This window comes from Leptinotarsa decemlineata, unplaced genomic scaffold, assembly GCF_025532065.1.
Source record: "Leptinotarsa decemlineata unplaced genomic scaffold, Ldec_3_MD MMD2_P_RNA_scaffold_5, whole genome shotgun sequence".
NCBI classification, from domain to species: domain Eukaryota; kingdom Metazoa; phylum Arthropoda; class Insecta; order Coleoptera; family Chrysomelidae; genus Leptinotarsa; species Leptinotarsa decemlineata.
In genome coordinates this window covers 7,525,798-7,545,074 of record NW_027412532.1, presented here as the reverse complement: position 1 = coordinate 7,545,074, position 19,277 = coordinate 7,525,798, and the positions used below count along the sequence as shown (strand labels likewise).

The window sequence follows — 19,277 nt, the reverse complement described above, 5'->3', positions numbered from 1 at the left end:
AAAGTTTGTGTTTTTTAGTGTCTTCCTTTTCATAAACGAAAAATAAACGTACAATAAAAAGGAATAGTGTATGCAACAACACATCGAAAACAAAATAATTGTTATATACATCCGTAATACTGTTATCTAATGGATTATTCAAAGTAGGTACAAACATTAGAACAAAATTAAACAGAAGGCGAACTTAGCTTTCATCATATAGAAACCCAGATGAGAAGGAAAGTAAAGAATATATCATTTTAGAAATTATAATTATGAATAGTACATTTTTCTTTGTGAACACTACTTTTGACTTACACAGTTATCTATCGAAGTGAACTAAATAGTTTGCCATTTCTACAAGTTTTCAAAGTTCACCATTACAATTTATGTATTTTTTAGCTGGTAGACCTAGACTTTATCAATCAAAGGTAACTGAAACCAGAAGTGATCATTTGATACCAAAACCCTGTTGGTTACAGAACATATCAACAGCATTATAGAAATTCATGTGGTAAAACACACTCACAATCAGACTATACAAAAACAACATAACTATATGAAGAACATATATAGTAGTTTCATAGTTTCTGATTGGAAAATATTGAATGGAATTGTCAGAGACTTGATCAAAATCCATATCGAAACTTACTAATTAGATTCATTTTTCTTTCCACTATAAAAGGTTTACAAAACCGCGACACATATTCCGCTATACAATTACTTCCTCAAGCTGGATTTGATCAAGTCCTTCTTGATAATTTTTCCATGGGGATTCGAAATCTGATGTTTGATGCTGCAGACTGTTCAATGAAACAAACAGTAATTTGGAAATGTAAAAGTCGATATTTGGAATGAGATATACGAAACGAATAAACCTGGAGAAATGTTCAATTTCTTCACAAATTTCGTTTTTTTTCGATGGATAAAAACAGATTTCGTACAATTCCGTCAAGTCAAATTTCTTTCATTTTGATATCATAGAGAAATATAATTATAAAGATCCATCCCACATAAACCTGGGTAGGTTTGATGATAGAACTTTTTATTTTTTTCATATTGAAAAATATGGAAACATCACACATCGATGCTATTGTGAATATTGTTAGTAACTTCATGATATTTATAAAGCGTCATTCCCAAGAATTTCTGATCGTCTGGTGAATGCGGTATCAGAAAACAAAATTTAATGAAACAATCGACTAATCATCAGCTGTTTTAAATAGATTTTCTGAAACTACAATCGACACGACTTATGTATATCTTATTGTTAGTCTTATAATCCATAAAAATTTTCTTCAATCCATCATCGTATTCATAACTGCATTCATTTATTGAAACATTTGTAACACACACAGCTCTTTCTCCATTTGAATACACCTCTTCACACTTTTCTTTGATTTCATTATCGAATAACACTCTTCTTATAGCACTCAAACAAGCGCACTTCCATGGATTTTCATACAGGGAAATACTTTCCAACGAAGGAAATTTGGACAAGAAATTCGACGATAAAGACATCAGTTCATTATTGTCCAATTCCAGCCACTTTAGGTTGACCAAACCCCTTTTTGGAAAAATCGTCCCATCTACTTCTTTCAAGATGTTGTGATGTAGGTTCAAATTTATCAATTTTGGAGTTTGTTCAAAAGCACCAGCTTCAATTATTGAAATCCTATTGTACGAGCAATCCAGATCTTCCAAACTGGTCAGTTTTCGCAACATGTATTTGGTTATGCTAGACAAGTAGTTGCTATCTAGAAAAAGGTATTTCAAGTACTGTGGATGACTTACAACTTTGTGAATTGAAATATTTTGCAGCTCATTATCATTCAGTTGTAAATTCCTCAATAATGGTAGATTTTCCAGAGCTGAATCGTCAATAGAGGATATTTCATTCTCCGAGAATCGGAGAAAATCCAATTTTGGGAGATCCTTGAATATGCCTCTTTGAATGGTTTTCAACTTGTTATAAGCCAGAGACAAATTTTCGAGTAGATACAAATTGTGGAATGCTCCAGGATAAACTTCTTCTATACTATTGTTGTTCATGAGGATAGTTTTTAGCGGTAATCCATCGAAGGTGCCGTTAAATACTTTTCGGATGCGGCTGCTATACATTACGAGTCGTTCTAAGTTTGGGGTATTTTTGAACGCTGAGATGTAAATGAGTAACTCCAAGTTATTATGCGCTATATATAATTCGCGTATATTTCGATAATTGTCAAGATATCTATCGAAATACTCTGCAGACAACTGCGTTACTGAAGTACATTCCGCTTTTAGAGCCTTTGTGATACAACCCGTGTGAGCGAAGTTAACTAACAGGCTCAATACTAAAGCAATACATTGGATATACTGACCGCAGGACAACATTTCGAACACTTCCACCAAGAGTGAGTAAAGGATACTACGCCATAACCTTCACAGAACAGCTAATCTTTCAGAATTGACCAGTCACCAGCGGTTTTTCCCGACTGTTCATTTGTTTAGCATACCGGGTGATTCTTTCAACCTAAAGCATTCAAATATTTTGAAAAATATGCGCATTGCACAAATGTCAGAAAACAAGTTCATTACATCAATGTGATGTAATAGAAATCGATGTAACCTCACAATAAAGTGTAAATTATTTTGGAGAGAACAGGATACTAAAAATAGCACAGGTCAACAAAAAAAATGTTTTTGAAAACTTTGTTTACTTTAATAGCTGATTTTTATAGATTTTTGTGTGCTGAATCCAAATCTGGTCTTAGTTCTTTTGTATCACCCATAGTTTTTGAGAAATTGACTTTTTCATATAATCTGTACGGTATATGGTAAAATTAACGAAACACTATGTTGAATCATTAGCATGGTTTTTATTTACAGTAGGTTACTTGAAATAATGATACAGTATTGTAATGTAGGTTTCGCTAGTCAGATGAAATTGGTTTATACTTCCTTTCTCTTTGAAGTTTCTTGTGTAGCTTTTCCTACAATGAGTCGCTTGTTGAAGTGACCAACAGCAGTCTCCCATCATGTTGATGTTCCAGCGGCCCTGGTAACGTTTTTCCATCAATTTAATATCTTGGTGAAAACGCTCATCCTGCTCCTCACCAACATCTCCCAAATTTTCCGGGAAGTAATCAAGATAACTGTTCAAGAAGTGGACTTTCACGCTCATTAAACATCCTAGTTTCTTAAAATTCTTTAACATGTTAGCTACAATGATATGATATTCTGGGTCTTTTGCATTTCCTAAGAATTTTGTAACAACTTGCTTGAATGATACCCATGCTTCTTTCTCATGTATGGTCATTGTGGTTTCAAAGTTTTTACGCCGAACATCATTTTTCGAATGTCGGGTCCTACAAAAATCCCTTTTTTTAAGTTTAGCCTCTGTTTCATGAGGCCTAACTTCATATGTAGAGGTAGCAATGAAATGTTTCTAGTATCTAGAAGGTTTTTGCGGAGAGTGTTCTTCTCGCTGGGTTTTAAAGACTCCCTCACAGGCCAGTTTTTTCTGCACCAATGTTGATCCCTTGCTCTACTGTCCCATTCACACAAAAAACATGGAAATTTGGTAAAGCCGCCTTGCTGACCAAGAAGCATGCATATTACTTTCAAGTCAACACATATCATCCAACCATGAGCCGAATAACCAATTTTATTCAACACTATTTCTAGGTTTTCATAGGTCTCTTTCATATGTACAGAATGGCCAACAGGTATGTATGCATAAGTGTTACTATTGTGAAATAAAACAGCTTTCAAACTAGTTTTGGAAGAATCAATAAACAGCCTCCAGTCTTCTTTTTGGTATTCAACTCTTTGATCAGACCTGGAATGTCTGAGCAGTACACTAAAACACCTTCTTGTTCAAAACATTTCGAAAACTGCTTCTCTCTCTTCCTATACACCTATATGTTAGTTCCAACTACCAACAAGTTCTTTTCTCTTAGTCTAGAACCAAGCAATTCAGCTTTTACTTTTGTTAACCCAAGATCCCTAACTAAGTCGTTAAGCTCAATCTGAGTAAACAGTTTAAGCTCTATATTTGCTGTAGCACATTGAAACTCTTCATCATCTTGCTCATCTATATCTGACAGTACATCAGAAAACATTTCAGGAGGTTCTGAGACCGGCAAATCTACATCGTGTCCTACTGGTCGGATGGCGGAAATTAGGTTAGGGTAGCTTATTACTTTCTTGTTTTTCGAGTTATGGCCAGTAATATCAATACTACAAAAGTAGCAATCATCAGTGTGGTTTCTAGATTCCATCCATATCATAGGAACAACGTACTTAAAGGCTTTTTTTCTCCTTTTTTGACCATTTTCTAAGATCTTCAACACAAACATAACATACCTTATGCGGGGCACAAAATTTATCCTAATCACCAAGTTTAATTCCAAAATATGAGACATAAACCTTTTTCACAAAGTCTGTAATGTCTGTAACTCACCACAAATATAACAAAAACTGTCAGCAAAGTTCTTACAACCGCGATTAAAGATTTTAATGAGCACATGTACTGGAAGCCAGATAGTGAGGTTAGATTGACAGTAAACAAAACATCAGCTGTGAACAAAACAATATAATACCCCTTTTTCTGGACAGTAAATGTTGGCAGTGCTGCCAACCCTTTTACATCCAGCATGAGGTATTTTACAATTTTATTTGTAGTATATAAGAGCTGTGAAAAATGTGAAAAAATGATAGGTGAGATTGGATGGTTGAATATGGAAAATAGAAGAGTTCATCATGCGGTCACTTTATATTACAAAATTATTTTATCTAAAATTCCTTCATATTTGTACAACAAAATATCTTTCAGGACAGACATACATAATTTAAAACTACGATTTGAAGGATTATTATCCCCTCCTAAACTGAAATGTTCAGACGATCTTTCACCTACCAAATTTATAATTTATATAATTCCGTTCCTGAAAGTTTGAAGAACCTCAGTATTACTTGCTTCAGATCAGAATATAAAAATAATTTATTCAAAACACAAGTCTAGATACCCCTCTGCCCCGCTGCCAAACCAACAAACATAACGATTTTTGTCACTTATCACTCATTTATCTCATTATCTATTTGTCAATTACATGTACAAACGCATATGAATTCTTCGACGCACTGTATTAGGGTTAAGTGGAAGAACATTTACGTAGTAAAACTATCGTTTGTCTGCAGGAAATGAACTTCGCCCTTCATTTTCAGAAATGTTTTTATTTTTTGCATACAATATTAAAATCTATATGTATATTATTTGAAAATAATAAAGACCTTTATTATTATTATTATTATTATACGTGTCATATTTGGATTTAGCACCCTGAAAAACAGAATAATAAGGTGTTTTTTCATCGTTGGCCGGTGTAGTTTTCCGATCCTCTGTTTTTAGAAAGCAGCTTCAAATGCAGATGATGATTTGTTGATAACCAAAATTCCAAAGTTCAGTTCAACTGAATAAACTTCTTTGTAATGAAACACATTATGAGTAAAGTTCATAGTGTAGAAATTGTTCAAATAAAGAATGATTTTGTGCCCAACGCTTTCTGCAGATTCAGTCTCAAAGCTGGAATTTGAATAATCGGAAATATTTTTTTTATTGGTACTAAATTTCTTTCATTCATAAATTTTGATCGTTAATTATATTTTCGTGGCATAAATGATGTTCACTAAGCCTAAGGATTAAGTGGGGAATGGGAAGAAATACCAGCGTGGTCCAAACAGAACTGGCTCGTATCTCAATCGCCCCAAAAGAATTAACCAAGAAAGGAATTTCTGGCAAAAACATAACAATCTGCACTGTCAGCAGACAAGCCCTATTAGCCTTGAACAGACAACGTATAACCTCAGGGCTAGTACTAGAGTGTCACCAATATTTAGCCAAAGCCTCGGTAGAGAATAACATTATCCTGAGGTGGGTTAAAGGGCACGACAGAAGTAAAGGTAATCGCATTGCCGACTTTTTAGCCAAGGAAGCGGCTGGACTAAGAATTTTAGGACCCAGTGGCACCTACAGCCTGATGACTTCGACAATTGCGGAACTAGTCAAGTGTTACACCCATGCTCAATCCTTAAAGAGAGATGGGACGAAACCAAAGGATGTAATTTTGCCAGGATCACCTTGGGTGACCCTGGGAAGCTGGCGCCGAAGAAATATTTGGCAATGACCAGGAAAAATCTACGCCTAACAGTAGGATTTCTAACTGGTCACTGTCAACTAAGGAAACACCTACATAATATGAGGCTAGTGAACACAGGATGTGTGAACAGGAAGATGAGACTGTCAGGCATGTCATGTGCGAGTGCCCGGAGTTATCGTTAATAAGAGAGTGTGTATTCGGCGAGTCTTGGCCTACACCTGCCGATATGAAGGAGATGTCTCCAATCTCCTTCCTGGAAAGGACAGGATGGACGATGACCTAGGAGGACAACTCCTCGGGAGGATGTACAATGGGTCACATGTGGCCTAAGTGCGTGGGCTTACACTCACCCTCTCTACTCTACAGACACAGAAATGATGTTCACTTCTGTATTTGCTTAGACAAGATTTGTGCTATATTATCACCACCATCATGGCCCCCCACCGGGAATAGAGTGCCAGAGGAAAGATTTCCCATAGGGTTGAAGTACACAGAGCTGTTTTCAATCTACTGCTTGGTACCGGGACCTGAGTCTTAGTTCCGGGTCCCGGTAGATATATTGGATCGGTTTACGGCCATCCCGTCTATACAAACGTTCATGAACCTTTGGATCTGGAGTTTGTAAGTTTCTGCGCACTAAACCCAAGCGATGAAAGTATACAGTATAATGAAAAGTAGGAGTGTCCTGAATTGAATCAGTTTCACTTGGAGATCCATGTTACTGCCTCTTGTCAGGTTTGATACGATGCAATACAGATACTAATACCTATCCAATACAGACAATACCAAAATCACCGAAAATTCAAAGAATTCAAAGAATATCCTAAAAAAGCAGTGGTTCTGTCTATGACGTGACGACTTCCTAATATTGAATGGAGCGTTCCATTCTGATATAAGACCCATTTCAATTTTTCTTCATATACAGTGCATTTCTTTGAACGGCAATAATTAAAAATTTCGTCATTTTATAGTAGTTAAAGATATTGACATTATATTCTAGGGTTGTGAAGCAGTTTTCATCAACGCAGCAGCATTCAAAACAATAATTTTTATAATGTTTATCTGTTTGTGCGGTTGTGTGATTCATTTCAATCGCTCTATTAATAAAAACTTATCTTAATCTCAAGAATCATGTTGAACATTTATTGGAAAAAATAGTCTTCAGTTGATTTTGCCGAAACTTTGGTTAAACTCGTATAGTTTTCAAAACGATTTACTTAGAACTTGGAAATCAAGTATAGGTAGACACATCTATGTTCTACTTTTTCAAGCTTTCGCTTCTGCTAACGGAAAGCTTTTTCAGGACAGTAAAAATAAGTGGAAAAAAAATGAATTGAACATACAAATTGAAGGTATGACATTTGTCAAACCAAAAAAAATCCTATACATGTTCAACTTTTTTCATCAATTTATAAATTAAAAGTTAATACAGTTCATTGTATGATTTTCACTAAAAAGAGTTTTACAAAGACCTTAACACGCGTTTCACTATACAATAGCTTTCTCAAGGGTTTTTGTAAAACCTTTCACGGTGAAAATCATACGAAGACAATAGGGGTTCCCCAGGGTTCTGTTTAAGGTCCTCTGTTATATCTGATATACGTGAACGACATTTCTAATAAAAGTTGTATAATGTATGCAGACGACACCTCCCTCATAGCTACAGGGAGTAATGTAGAGCAAACAGTCTTGAAGGCCAATGAAGAAATCAAAATATCTTAAGAAAGGTTCTTTTCAAATGGATTAATTTTGAACATGGAGAAGACAACGTTCATAAGATTTAGTCACTCAAATAATAAACTCGACCACAGCTTGTTGCTTAAATCTAACGGCAGATCTATCACTCAAGCACCTTCTACAAAGTTCATTTTGCTGCATGTGAATGAACGTTGTACATGGACTACCCATATAAATGAAGTGTGCAAAAAACTAGCTCCAAAGTGTTATCTCCTGTATCAACTCAAGAAGACCGTCGAAAAATATGTATTGATGATATATTTTGCACACTTTCAGTCAGTAATGACATATGGAAATATGGTATGGGGAGTTTTACAGGAGGCCGATAGGGTACTCAAACTCCAGAGAAGACCAGTTGAAAATATCGTTGGAGTGGCCAGAAGAGTAAGCTGTAAAAATATATTTGTACAGCTGAAAATCCTAACTTTCCATTCTTTGTATGTCGTGCATATACTGATATATGCCAAAACAGAGCTTGCCTCATTCAGAGCGCTCGGAAACAGTAGATATCGCACAAGAAATGCAGCAATCCTGGAAGTGCCGAATCACCGTCTTCAAAAAACAAAGATCTTCCTTTAATTAAATTGAAAATATTAGTCAAAAATATCTTATTAAAAAAAGCGTACTACTCTATTAGTTAGTATTTGGGAGACATAGGTTTTAACTGATTTTATATTTTATGTATGCATGCATATTTTCATTTTTTATATTTTATCAAACCACTTGTTTTTATTGCTTTTAGATGTTTTTATGTATGATCTGTAACATGCAATCTGTATGTTAAGTCTCTTATTTGTATAATCAAGAACTCGCGTAGACAAACTGTTCCTGACACCTGATAGGTTCTGTATCATGTAAAAAATAGTACCTAATAAGAACCAATTACAAATAATCAACCACCAATACCATTATATTGAGTCATTTTACATGCTTTCATGCACTTAGTTACATCAATAACTATATTAATTATATTGACTTCAATTTGTGTGAAATGTTTTTAATGTTGATTTATCTTATACTGATTCTGTACTATACTGACTTGTTCTATATATTATGCTAGACATAATCTAAAGAACTAATGAACTATTATTATTATTATTATTATTACCATACATATAATTCAATTATTATTTTGTGATATGTCAGTTGGTCAATATATAATTCTTCAAGTTATATTTCAATTCGGTCAAATCTGTTTAAAAAAATCTGTTTAAAATCTGTTTTTCCGTTAACCAGCTGTCGCACCCCTACGAACGACAACCCTCAGAAGTCGAAACTTGTGCGAGCCAAGGATTAACGAGGTCTTACCTTTTAACGTGTGATTCCTAACACGGGTTGTCGGTAGCAAGTGAAGATCGATCGTTCAGACTAGGGCTTGAACCACCGACCAGCACGGCAGTCAATTCGAGTGAGTGAACAAAGCACCCACACCGAACCGCTTGGCTACCGACTGACCAAAGAAGTAATTGATTCAATTTCAGAACGTATAAATTTTAATTTCTCAACAGCATATTGAATTATTTCCAAACATCAGTAAATAATAAATAGGTATTAAAGGCAATATGAAAATTTAACTGGTGTCACTGTCAATATCATGAATACGAAAATTTAGAAATAGTCTAACTACTTATCAGTTCCCACTTAACTCAGAGTCACTCTCTTTATGTTGCTCGCGAGAGTTGCAGTGACAAAAAAATTCTGGTAGCAACCTTGCAATATTTTCTCAAACTCTTGATCACAAAATGCAAGTCAGTGGTCTAACATTGATAGGATACTTTCGTTTATGATTAATATACATCGTACTCAATTCGCTGTCGTATTTGTAGCTGCAAACTCTTTTCGTAGCATCCCTGCTTACGCAAATCGGTCTTCGGCCTGCCACAAACGTGTATTGACACTTTTCTGTAATCTCGTTCTCCAAGAGAATTCTATAGATATTGTCGAGACATGCACACTCCCAAGGATTTCCAACGAGGGTAACCCATTTCAAAACATTCAATCTGAAGAAGAAGCTCGAAGGTAGAAACATCAGTTCGTTGTTATCCAAGTACAGTTTATCCAGGTGGCCCATACCACTTCTAGGAAATATATTGCCGTCCACTTCTTTCAGTTTATTGTTGGTCAAAACTAATGTCTCCAATTGTGGAGTTTGTTCGAAAGCACTGGTTTCTATGGCGGTAATGTCGTTGAATCCCAAATTCAGTAGCTTCAGCTTGGTCAGCTTTTGTAGCATGAAATTAGTTAAGAGGGTCAAACTGTTGTTGTGGAGCCAGAGAATTTCCAGTTGTTCAGGATTGCTCAGCATTCGGTGCATAGAAATAGACGCGATTTTATTATTATCCAGGTGTAACTTACTCAACCGAGGAAGATTTTCCAGAGCAGACTCATCTACGGACGATATATCGTTCTGGGACAGTGTTAGAGTTGTTAAAGCTGGTAAATTCTTGAATACTCCTCTTGGAACAGTTTTCAATTTGTTGTGGCTAGCCACCACTTTTTGCAGCGATGGCAAATTCTGGAAAGCTCCTGCTTTAATTTGCTCAATGCCATCGTAGTTAATGTAGAGAAATTTCAATGGTAAATCTTTGAACGTATTTTCGTATATCCTCTGAATGCGGCTATTTCGTATCATGATAGTTTGCAACTGCTTTGTATGCACAAACGCAGATTCGAAAACGATCAGCTCTGAATCTTCGTTTCTTACATACAATTCCTTGATGTTTTGGAAGTTTTCCAGAGATTCGTTGATATATCTCTCTGACAACTGCGTAACTGACTTACATTCGGCATTGAAGTTTGCTGTGACACACCCGGTATACACATATTTCACTAAAACCGTAAACAAGAAAACCAGAACGCGAAACATCATTTGCACCAAGTGCTGACCGCGAACGAAACAACTGATGGACTATCGTCTCAACCTCAATCGCAAAGGTTATCGACTAATATAGAATAGACGAAGCATCGGGGGTTTTTTCAACGGTGTATTTCTTCAATGATTCATCGCAAACATCTTCTCTATATTATGACTCTGGACCAGTTCTACTTAATGCCGCATATTAAAACAAAACAATGTTTTTGTAAAAAGAAAAATCATGCAATATGTTGCTTGATCATCTTATGCATCTTTCATCCAACTGCTTTATTAGTTCAGCAACTATCGGATGATTTTTAAGAGGTATAGGATTTTATTTTCAAAACAACACAAAAAATTTGAAAAAATTGATGAAATATTTATTGGAATCGACAGAACGATCAAAATAATTTGGTGTTTGAAGATGATTCCATGCAAATGTTGCTCATGGCTCCGCTTTAGGCTGCACCTATATTGGATCCGTTTTTTTAACTTCTATTGTTTTCTATATACCTCCCTTGCTCCTTTGTTCATTCGGGAATTCGATTCTATATTTTGAACTTTCCCTCTTTGTTCTACTGAGTTCCTAATATTTTTGTTCCATCGTAAGTTTTCTTGAATTCTTCTGAACTTTCTTCTGCGAGAAATATCTTGTGATTTGCTTGATATCTTATGTTTCCTCTAGTGTTTTTGTGGATTTCTCCTTTTCTAATATACTGAGTTTCCTTTTCATTCTCTTTTTCTATCTCTCATCTTCTTTCATTTACAGTTGGTTGGATATTTGCTGTCAACATTGAATGATTTGATTCGTTTCCGGATTTATTTAATTTTTTTACTGGTAGATTTATAATTGAATTGCAACCACTTTTCACAAGGCACAAATTTCCTAACACACTCTACATATGAACCGTATCATGATGAGTAAATCCTTGAGGCACTTAAAATATTCTATCAAAGTGAAAGTTGTCGCGTTGAACAATCAAAGAAACGTCGAGCCACGATATCGATTTTTTTCTTCGTGTTAACCTACTTCACACACTATTGTATCACCTTTCAATCTCGAATTCAAAAGTAACATTAACTGAGAGTTGATAACTGTGCTTTGTTGTAATGCAAATTCCTTGTATCGTTTTTATTGAAACCTTAACTCGGCACACAAAACCCACATCGGGTAAAAAATGTCGCAAGTCTTTATAAATCATATCCAAGGATAACTACTGTTACTTTATGTTGTAAACCTTCATACCATTTACAGCAACTGGTTTATAATTGAAACAATTCACTGGAATCAGACAGGAATAATTTCAATATATTCGTATAGAAGCAACTGGTAGGTATATTAATATAAAACTCTATTTTAGATACTTTAATATGTGATGACAAAATGATCCTACTCAAAACCAACCTTAATGAAGAATGGTTCGAAATATACCACACTGAAGTCAGACTAATTTCTTGTCATCCTTTGAAAGTGAAGCAATACGATCTTTTTTTTTGAAAAAAACACAAATATGAAAATTTCTATATTTCAACGTTTATGAAAGTATGAAACAACAACAAAAATTGATTGGCGCTCCGAGGCGACTTCATTGATTCCAGTGGCGCATTTGCTTGTTCAGCTGCAGAAAAACCTGCAGCACCACATCATCTGAAGATCTTGATCTGCCAATGTCCTCTCTTCCATAAAACAAAATGTAGGGTATCTCCAGAAACTCTAATATAAATTCAATACATCGCCAGAACACTTAGTGACACGAAAATCATCAAACTTAAACCAGTCCGTTTCGTCTTTGACCAAGGCGTTAATAATGACCAGATTCAACGCCAGAACCATAGTGAACAATTACTGCATGGAGACTATAGTAGTGGTCTGCTAGATTGAAGTAGTCATCTATTTCGAACCTTCGTAAGAGTTTGGTGCTTCTGTCAGAGGTTGACTCATGTTTGAAGATCATCAGTGTTATTATTAGATTGACTGCTGCCTCAACTATACTTTTTTTCTTTCAACAGTAAGTTAGTTTGGCGCATATTTGGCAATACAGTCGATCATCACCTGTTAAAAGTACCGTTTTCAGATGATTTAACAATAAGCTTTGCCCGGACTGGTTATTAGTCATATTAAGAAACGCTAGTTCTAGAAATTCACATACGTTTTTGCTACCTCTTGAACATTTACTACAAAGTAAACAAGTGAGGATTTTTTCAGCAGAAAATTTACAAACACAAGACGAGTTATTTAATCCAGAGCAGTCAGGAGTATTGATTCTGATACATGATACATTTTTACGAAACTCCAGCTGCATGAACAGGTATTTGAGTTTGGTGGATAAGTAGGAAACATTTTCGTTCTCGTTCATCGTTAAAACTCGTTCTTGAAATTCTTCGTTTTTTTCAACACTTGTAAAATGCTATTCATATAGCAAGCATTTCCTAAGTTATCTAATCTCATTTTCTTCTCAAGATTTTCAAGAAAACTCTCTACTGATTCGTAAGGAAGAACATGATTCACAGAATCTGCATTAGAGCCATTTCTCAAGCTGCAATCGATCCTTCCAAGTGATGAAGGGTTACGTAGAGGGATCGATTCGGCTCTTGCTTCATGAAGCTTTTCAACTGAAAGGGAACCAGAACCAAAACAAATATTCTCAAGCCTTCTGGAATTTACTTGTTTTAACATTGTAGGTAATATTTTCCACGGAACAGATATGGCTCTTCTCTTTTAACCGAATGATAATTAGGAGTTGCTTACTTTGAAAATCAATCGTTTTTCTTCCATTTTTCAAGACAAATCCAGTAAAAAATACCTCAAATTTTCAAAATATTCCAATAGCTTGTGGAAATTGAGATGATTATTTAGGACACAATGTCAATGGGATTCCTGATAATAATAATGTTTATTCAAGAAAATAGTTCATAAAGAAAACAGTGTTACATGAATAATAATGAGTAAACATAGAAAACATCACAGAAGTATTCAATATACTTGTATGTGATGATGCTAGAACAAACAAACAAATATATACATACATATATAGTACACATAACCCTAAACACTAACTGTTTCACACATCTAATATATCTACTACTAATATAATCAATTAATACATTGAATATAGGCCGGTATGGTGAAACAAAAATTTATGACTTTAACACAGAAAAACATGAACATTGTTTTCATTTTACACAACTTAACAAAGCTTACCCTGAAATGAACTCCAAAAAGTGAATTTCTGCAAACAAAATTGAAAAAATTAAATCACTTATATAGAAAATGCCCTACAAAATATATTTCCGTGAAATATTTTGCAAAGACGTAACTTTCAGACACGAACTGAAAGAAAAACCTTCATGAAACAGTTATTTTTATATAAACATTGAGTTACATGAAAGAATACTTTCCAAACAAATACTTTTATATGAACACTGACCAATACAAAAAACACTTTTGTCTATATTCAGTTTGTATTCCGAACATTCGTTATGGAATTGAATCCGAGATCGTTCACAGCATTGCTACACAATATAGTAAATGAAAGAGGTAAGATTTCACTTACATGGAACACTGTCATCCTCACTGGTGGTCATCTGATGTTTTGGCATAAAACGCTTGCCGTATTGCCTCTTCAGCATCAGATCTGGATAACATTATAAGATGAAGCACTTAACTTATTGATAAAATTACGACTTTATGATAGGAATGATTCATCAATGACACTACTTAATGACATTCATTCACTTATTTCCCTAAATCACAGCCATCTTGTTTGAATTAAAAGGGGTATATTGTTGGGACAGGTTAGTTTTTGTCAAAGGGAGGTTTTGACTTTCTATTTCCCTGACGTTATACAAAAAAATGTTAATATTTTATTAAAAATTTGGCCCCTTCACTCTAAAGTTTCTAATAAAAAAATTGAGTAGATATTTGAAAGATATTCCATCTACATCTTCAAAAACAACAATTCTGATTTGAAACAACAAAGTTGATCACAAGAGAAACATCAAAATCAAATTATGTCTAACAATCCATGTTCAAGCATCTATTGAACATGGTTTTCCATCAAGCTCATGATGCCATTCACGAGTTAATAATGACTATTGTCATTTTAGATCTTCAGATCTGGTAGTCTGTTGATTTTTTCCTTAACAAACCTACCAATGACTTAAAAAAAAAACGGGAAACTTGTTCGAGCAAAGGATTAGTTAGGTCCTACCTTTCTACGTGCGATTTTCAGAACGAACCATAAGAAATTCAAATTCTTAATATCGGGACTGGGAGTCCCGAAGTTGACAATTCTTCATGAAGGTTTTCCAGTCCGTGCTCTAGATACTACAATAGATAATATCGTCTGTTATCCAATAATAAACTCAGTTTTCCGATCTGGAGTGTCTACTTGGTCAATCTAACCTGCCATTGATATCTTAGTTTCTTAGTCAATACCATTCTTACCAAAATATCACCTAACCCTCGTATATAAAATTACTTGCATTTCCTGCGCCTTATATGCCTAGAAAATAAACAGACACAGTTTTGGCCCAGCCGATATCCTTATCGCATATTATGTTGACTGATACGTTGTGGTGCAATTGTATAACCTCAATATGCTAATACCGCCGTCTTTAAATTATTACATAATGGATTCCATACTATGATTAAAAGCGAAAGTTTGTGTGGCCGGACAAACGATCGACCTTAATTCAACTGACTTGGAATGATCACTTTCGATTTCTCTGACAGGTAATGTTTCCTTTTCGTTATTTAATTTGATTTACAGCCATTCACTCAAAAAATATTGCAAACCTTTTTCAACAATCTCTCACCTTATTGAGATCTATAAATGACCTAGTTCGAGTATGTCAATTAATTATTATTAGAAGCTGAATGGGCAGGAGGTCGTAAGACTTTCTTATGAAAGTTATCTTTACTAAATAGACAAATAGACATGACTTTTATACACCACAACAATCGCATCAGTAAAAAAAAAATTTCTGGCTGTATCTCCTTCATATTCATACAAAAAAAAAGGATCATGGATCTGAGAATCATGGGTCCTAAGCAAGCGCAGTGAGCCAAGAATGATAGCCTTCTGCATCTATCCGGCTAATATTTCTGCCTTAGTTGATTCGAAAGTAGAGAGAGCACCGTTTCACCAAGGACTCCAATAATCAGAACAACCATCTTGACAGAGTCGTCTAGACAGAGTCTGCGGAGTTCGAAGAGAAAATCTCGATATTTTATCCGTTCTTCCTCCTCTTTTCGGATGATATTCGTCCCGCCAAGAGCTGAAAACTCCACGACAAATATCGTCTTGCTCTGGTGGTCGAGAAGGACTACAACAGGCTTATTAGCTTGTATGAGCCTCCACAACGGATTCAATATCCCCCGGAACATAGAGCGAAACCGGTGTCTCGTTAATACCGTAAGAGTACCGTATGTGGTAATAAAGCACTCTTACGGCCGCGTGATGTCGATGGATATAGGCCGAGACCTCATATGCTGGACATGCTGACAGCAAGTGCATTAGGGTCTCCGACATCTCGCGGCAGGCCCTGCACCTTGTGTCAGGAACCTCTATACCCATCACGCAACTGCGTAGACTAAGGTGTTGAAGACACCGTCCTGGCAGGCCATGATGAACCCCTCAGTTTTCCTGACCTGAGAAAAGCGAAAGTCAGACGCTTATTGAAGAAGACTCCTTGCATTGGCTTATCCTTGTATAGCCCCAGAAGTGAGGAGATCTCTGCGGCTTTTATGTGAGCCTTCTGCTGAACGGGTTCCAACTCGGTGACAGAGTTGTGATCACCTTTTCTCTTCAGTCCGAATAAATCGTTCGTACATTAGCTGTTCGGGAAGCTTCCCTAAAGAGAAATGCTCCAATCCCTGCTGTCTCGTGGTCGCGGATCATGCATAGAAGGGGATCCCCACTCCTGACGACTTTACAGGCTATATTCAGTACCATTCTGTCGTGTAGACACTCCAAACTCAAAAGTCCACGGCCTCCCTATTGTCACGGGACGGATGATTTGTACATTATTATTTTTATTACTTGGAGGTCGGTAGCCAGGCGGTTCGACGTGGGTGCTTTGTTCTCTCACTCAAATTGACTGCCGTGTTGGTCGGTGGTTCGAGCCCTAGTTTGAACGATCGATTTTCACCTGCTATCGTCCAACCCGTGTTAGGAATCACACGTTGAAAGGTAATACCTCGATAATCTTCGGCTCGCACAAGTTTCGACTTCTGAGGGTTGTCGTTCGTAGGGGTGCGATGGCTGGTTAACGGAAAAAACAGATTTTAAATAAAACAAACAACTTTATTTCGAACTTACTTTTCTCTTCCCTTTGAAAGTTTCCCAGAATGTTATATTGACAACTAATATTAGAATGTTTTCATTTAGATTCATATTGAAATTACCAAATTAAATCAATTCAGTTTTATTTTTGTTGAGCATTAATTTGTGCGACACCAAAGCAGTCATTCTGAGTTCTTCGTTGATTTTCATACAAGCAGGAGTTGAAAATGAAAAATATATTTTAGTATCGTCTGCATATTGATGATGATTTCAAAAAGAAGCAAAATCTGCAATTTGAATTGAAAATAATAATGGACCCAGTATTCTCTCTTGGGGAACTCCTCTGGATTTCATTTCAAAGCTAGACACTTCATATCCAACAACAACCTTTCGCCTACGGTTACCAAGATCATTTTTGAAAAAACCAACTGGCATATCATCCAACGCAAAGTATTTCAACTATATTCATCAGTTGAACCCATATTTGAATGCATTACTTGATATGTCAGGAAGATATTCCTCAAAAGTGGACACCTCCCTTACTTCTCCGTAAGCTCTGTTCCGAACTGATGTACATAATATCCAAATTCGAAGAAAATCACTCTTCACTGCGACACACACGCAAAACAAACCTTCCTTAAGCTATTGTATTGCAACCACCATCAACAACATCGTAACGACCTTGCCATCCCCATTCGATATGTCACACCATCATTCAAAAATGTATACAAACGTCATCTATTTAATAATCAGGAATGGCTATATTCAATCTACTTTTTTTACTCTCTACTACTATCTTTTCATCTGTCTTCAATGTTCATCATTTCTTTTCCTTTCTTGTATTTTTCTATAGTCAAAAGATCAAACTTATCTTTAGTATACCCGCAATAAAGATTACATTTTTATATATATGTGACTTCTGATGTAAGAACAGAAACAGAATACATCTCACTTCTGAACCAGCAGACATTTACTTGCCATTCGTACATCTGGTAATCAATGAAAGATTCATTATAATTATATTGCAACTTTCTCGTCGCAAATCCATCCGATGCGTACCAGCACCCAATTAACGTCACCGTTTCTTCTTTCAGATGTCCCAGAACGCGGTGGTGACAGCCGCAACCATATGCTGCTTCATTTGCCTGACTTGGACGTCACCAACAGCAGCCCAATCCAACTATGCGGATCAGGCCAACAACATCGAGTACCGAGGGGAAGGTCTCCCCGAACAGGCCACTCTAGACGGAAAGGTCACCAAACTGGACGACCTTAGCCCCGTGATTTTCCTCAATCGAACGAAGGCAGCTCTGAACTGCGCCGCCGGCTCCATGCAAATCGAATTGAAATTCAACGACAAGTTCTACGGAATAGCATATGCGCAGTTCGACAGGAATTCTGCGTGCAAAGTGTTCGGAAAAGGGCAGCACAGCTACAAGTTGGAGTTGCCATTGAAGGGGTGCGGTACCATACAAGTGAGTATAATTCAGATACGTAAAAGAGATGAAATGTTCATTCTTGAAATCCACATCAAGACACTTGAGATGCTACTAATGACAAATAAAAAGCAGCACACACATCATATCTCTTGAATCAGAAGTTCCATAGAAACTCTATTATTCATCGTACAACAGCATCATCCATATGTATCTATTAAAAATAGAAAACGCCTTGAATCTCTGAGATTTGATGACCGTTGCTTACAACTCGGGCGCATTTGACCAGGCTCCTCTTGTTAATGATTAACAGGAGCTTCGTCGGAGGGCGCAGCAGTCTTGCCTTATACAATACCTTATACCCTACTTACTTTTTCATACTTTTTTGTTAAAAAAAACGAAAGAAAAATTGTATAATAGTCGTCTCCTCATCGTGAGACCTTCTGGTTTTTTCTTCGACATAAACATACACTTCACATTTTCCACTTTTCTTATACAACTGACGTCATCGTCGATTCCGTCGACATCCGGGCTGGTTACTGGCGTATGAGACCGCCGGTCCTCTCAACTGGCCTTTACTTCGATATTTATGAGATCGTGACATTATGTATCTTAACTACACTTCTCTTTTGGACTCTACTCCGGCCACAACATCACATGCCATCTTAGAGGGCGGTCGTTATCGGCACAACTGTCCTTTGTCGGGGTCGGAGAGGAAGTCCTGACCTTCAAGATCAATTTGAGTAATATGCTACAGTGCCAATGAATAGAACAGAACTCTGCCGAAAACTAATAAAATGATGACACTTTTAACCATTAACTTAAATTTAAAGAATTTCTG

General features: G+C 36.1%; 3 protein-coding genes across 5 annotated transcripts in view; 1 reads left to right on the top strand and 2 right to left on the bottom strand.

The window, feature by feature from the left end:
- pot (zona pellucida domain protein papillote) overlaps positions 1-19,277 on the top strand; it is an 88,458-nt gene that overhangs the window by 60,624 nt on the left and 8,557 nt on the right. For 2 of the 3 annotated variants that reach the window (XM_074169435.1, XM_074169436.1), the window contains one exon: positions 18,095-18,475. In XM_074169435.1, coding sequence (XP_074025536.1) covers positions 18,095-18,475 — 381 coding nt within the window. Of the gene's footprint in view, positions 1-15,310; positions 15,449-18,094; positions 18,476-19,277 lie in introns of those variants that run through there. The other variant, XM_074169437.1, reaches the window with a different exon arrangement.
- LOC111517218 (uncharacterized) lies at positions 235-2,412 on the bottom strand. The gene has a single exon (XM_023173301.2). It carries the CDS (start codon positions 2,353-2,355, stop codon positions 1,198-1,200), a length of 1,158 nt encoding a protein of 385 aa, XP_023029069.2. The 5' UTR covers positions 2,356-2,412; the 3' UTR covers positions 235-1,197.
- LOC111517190 (uncharacterized) lies at positions 9,335-10,801 on the bottom strand. The gene has a single exon (XM_023173262.2). It carries the CDS (start codon positions 10,726-10,728, stop codon positions 9,595-9,597), a length of 1,134 nt encoding a protein of 377 aa, XP_023029030.2. The 5' UTR covers positions 10,729-10,801; the 3' UTR covers positions 9,335-9,594.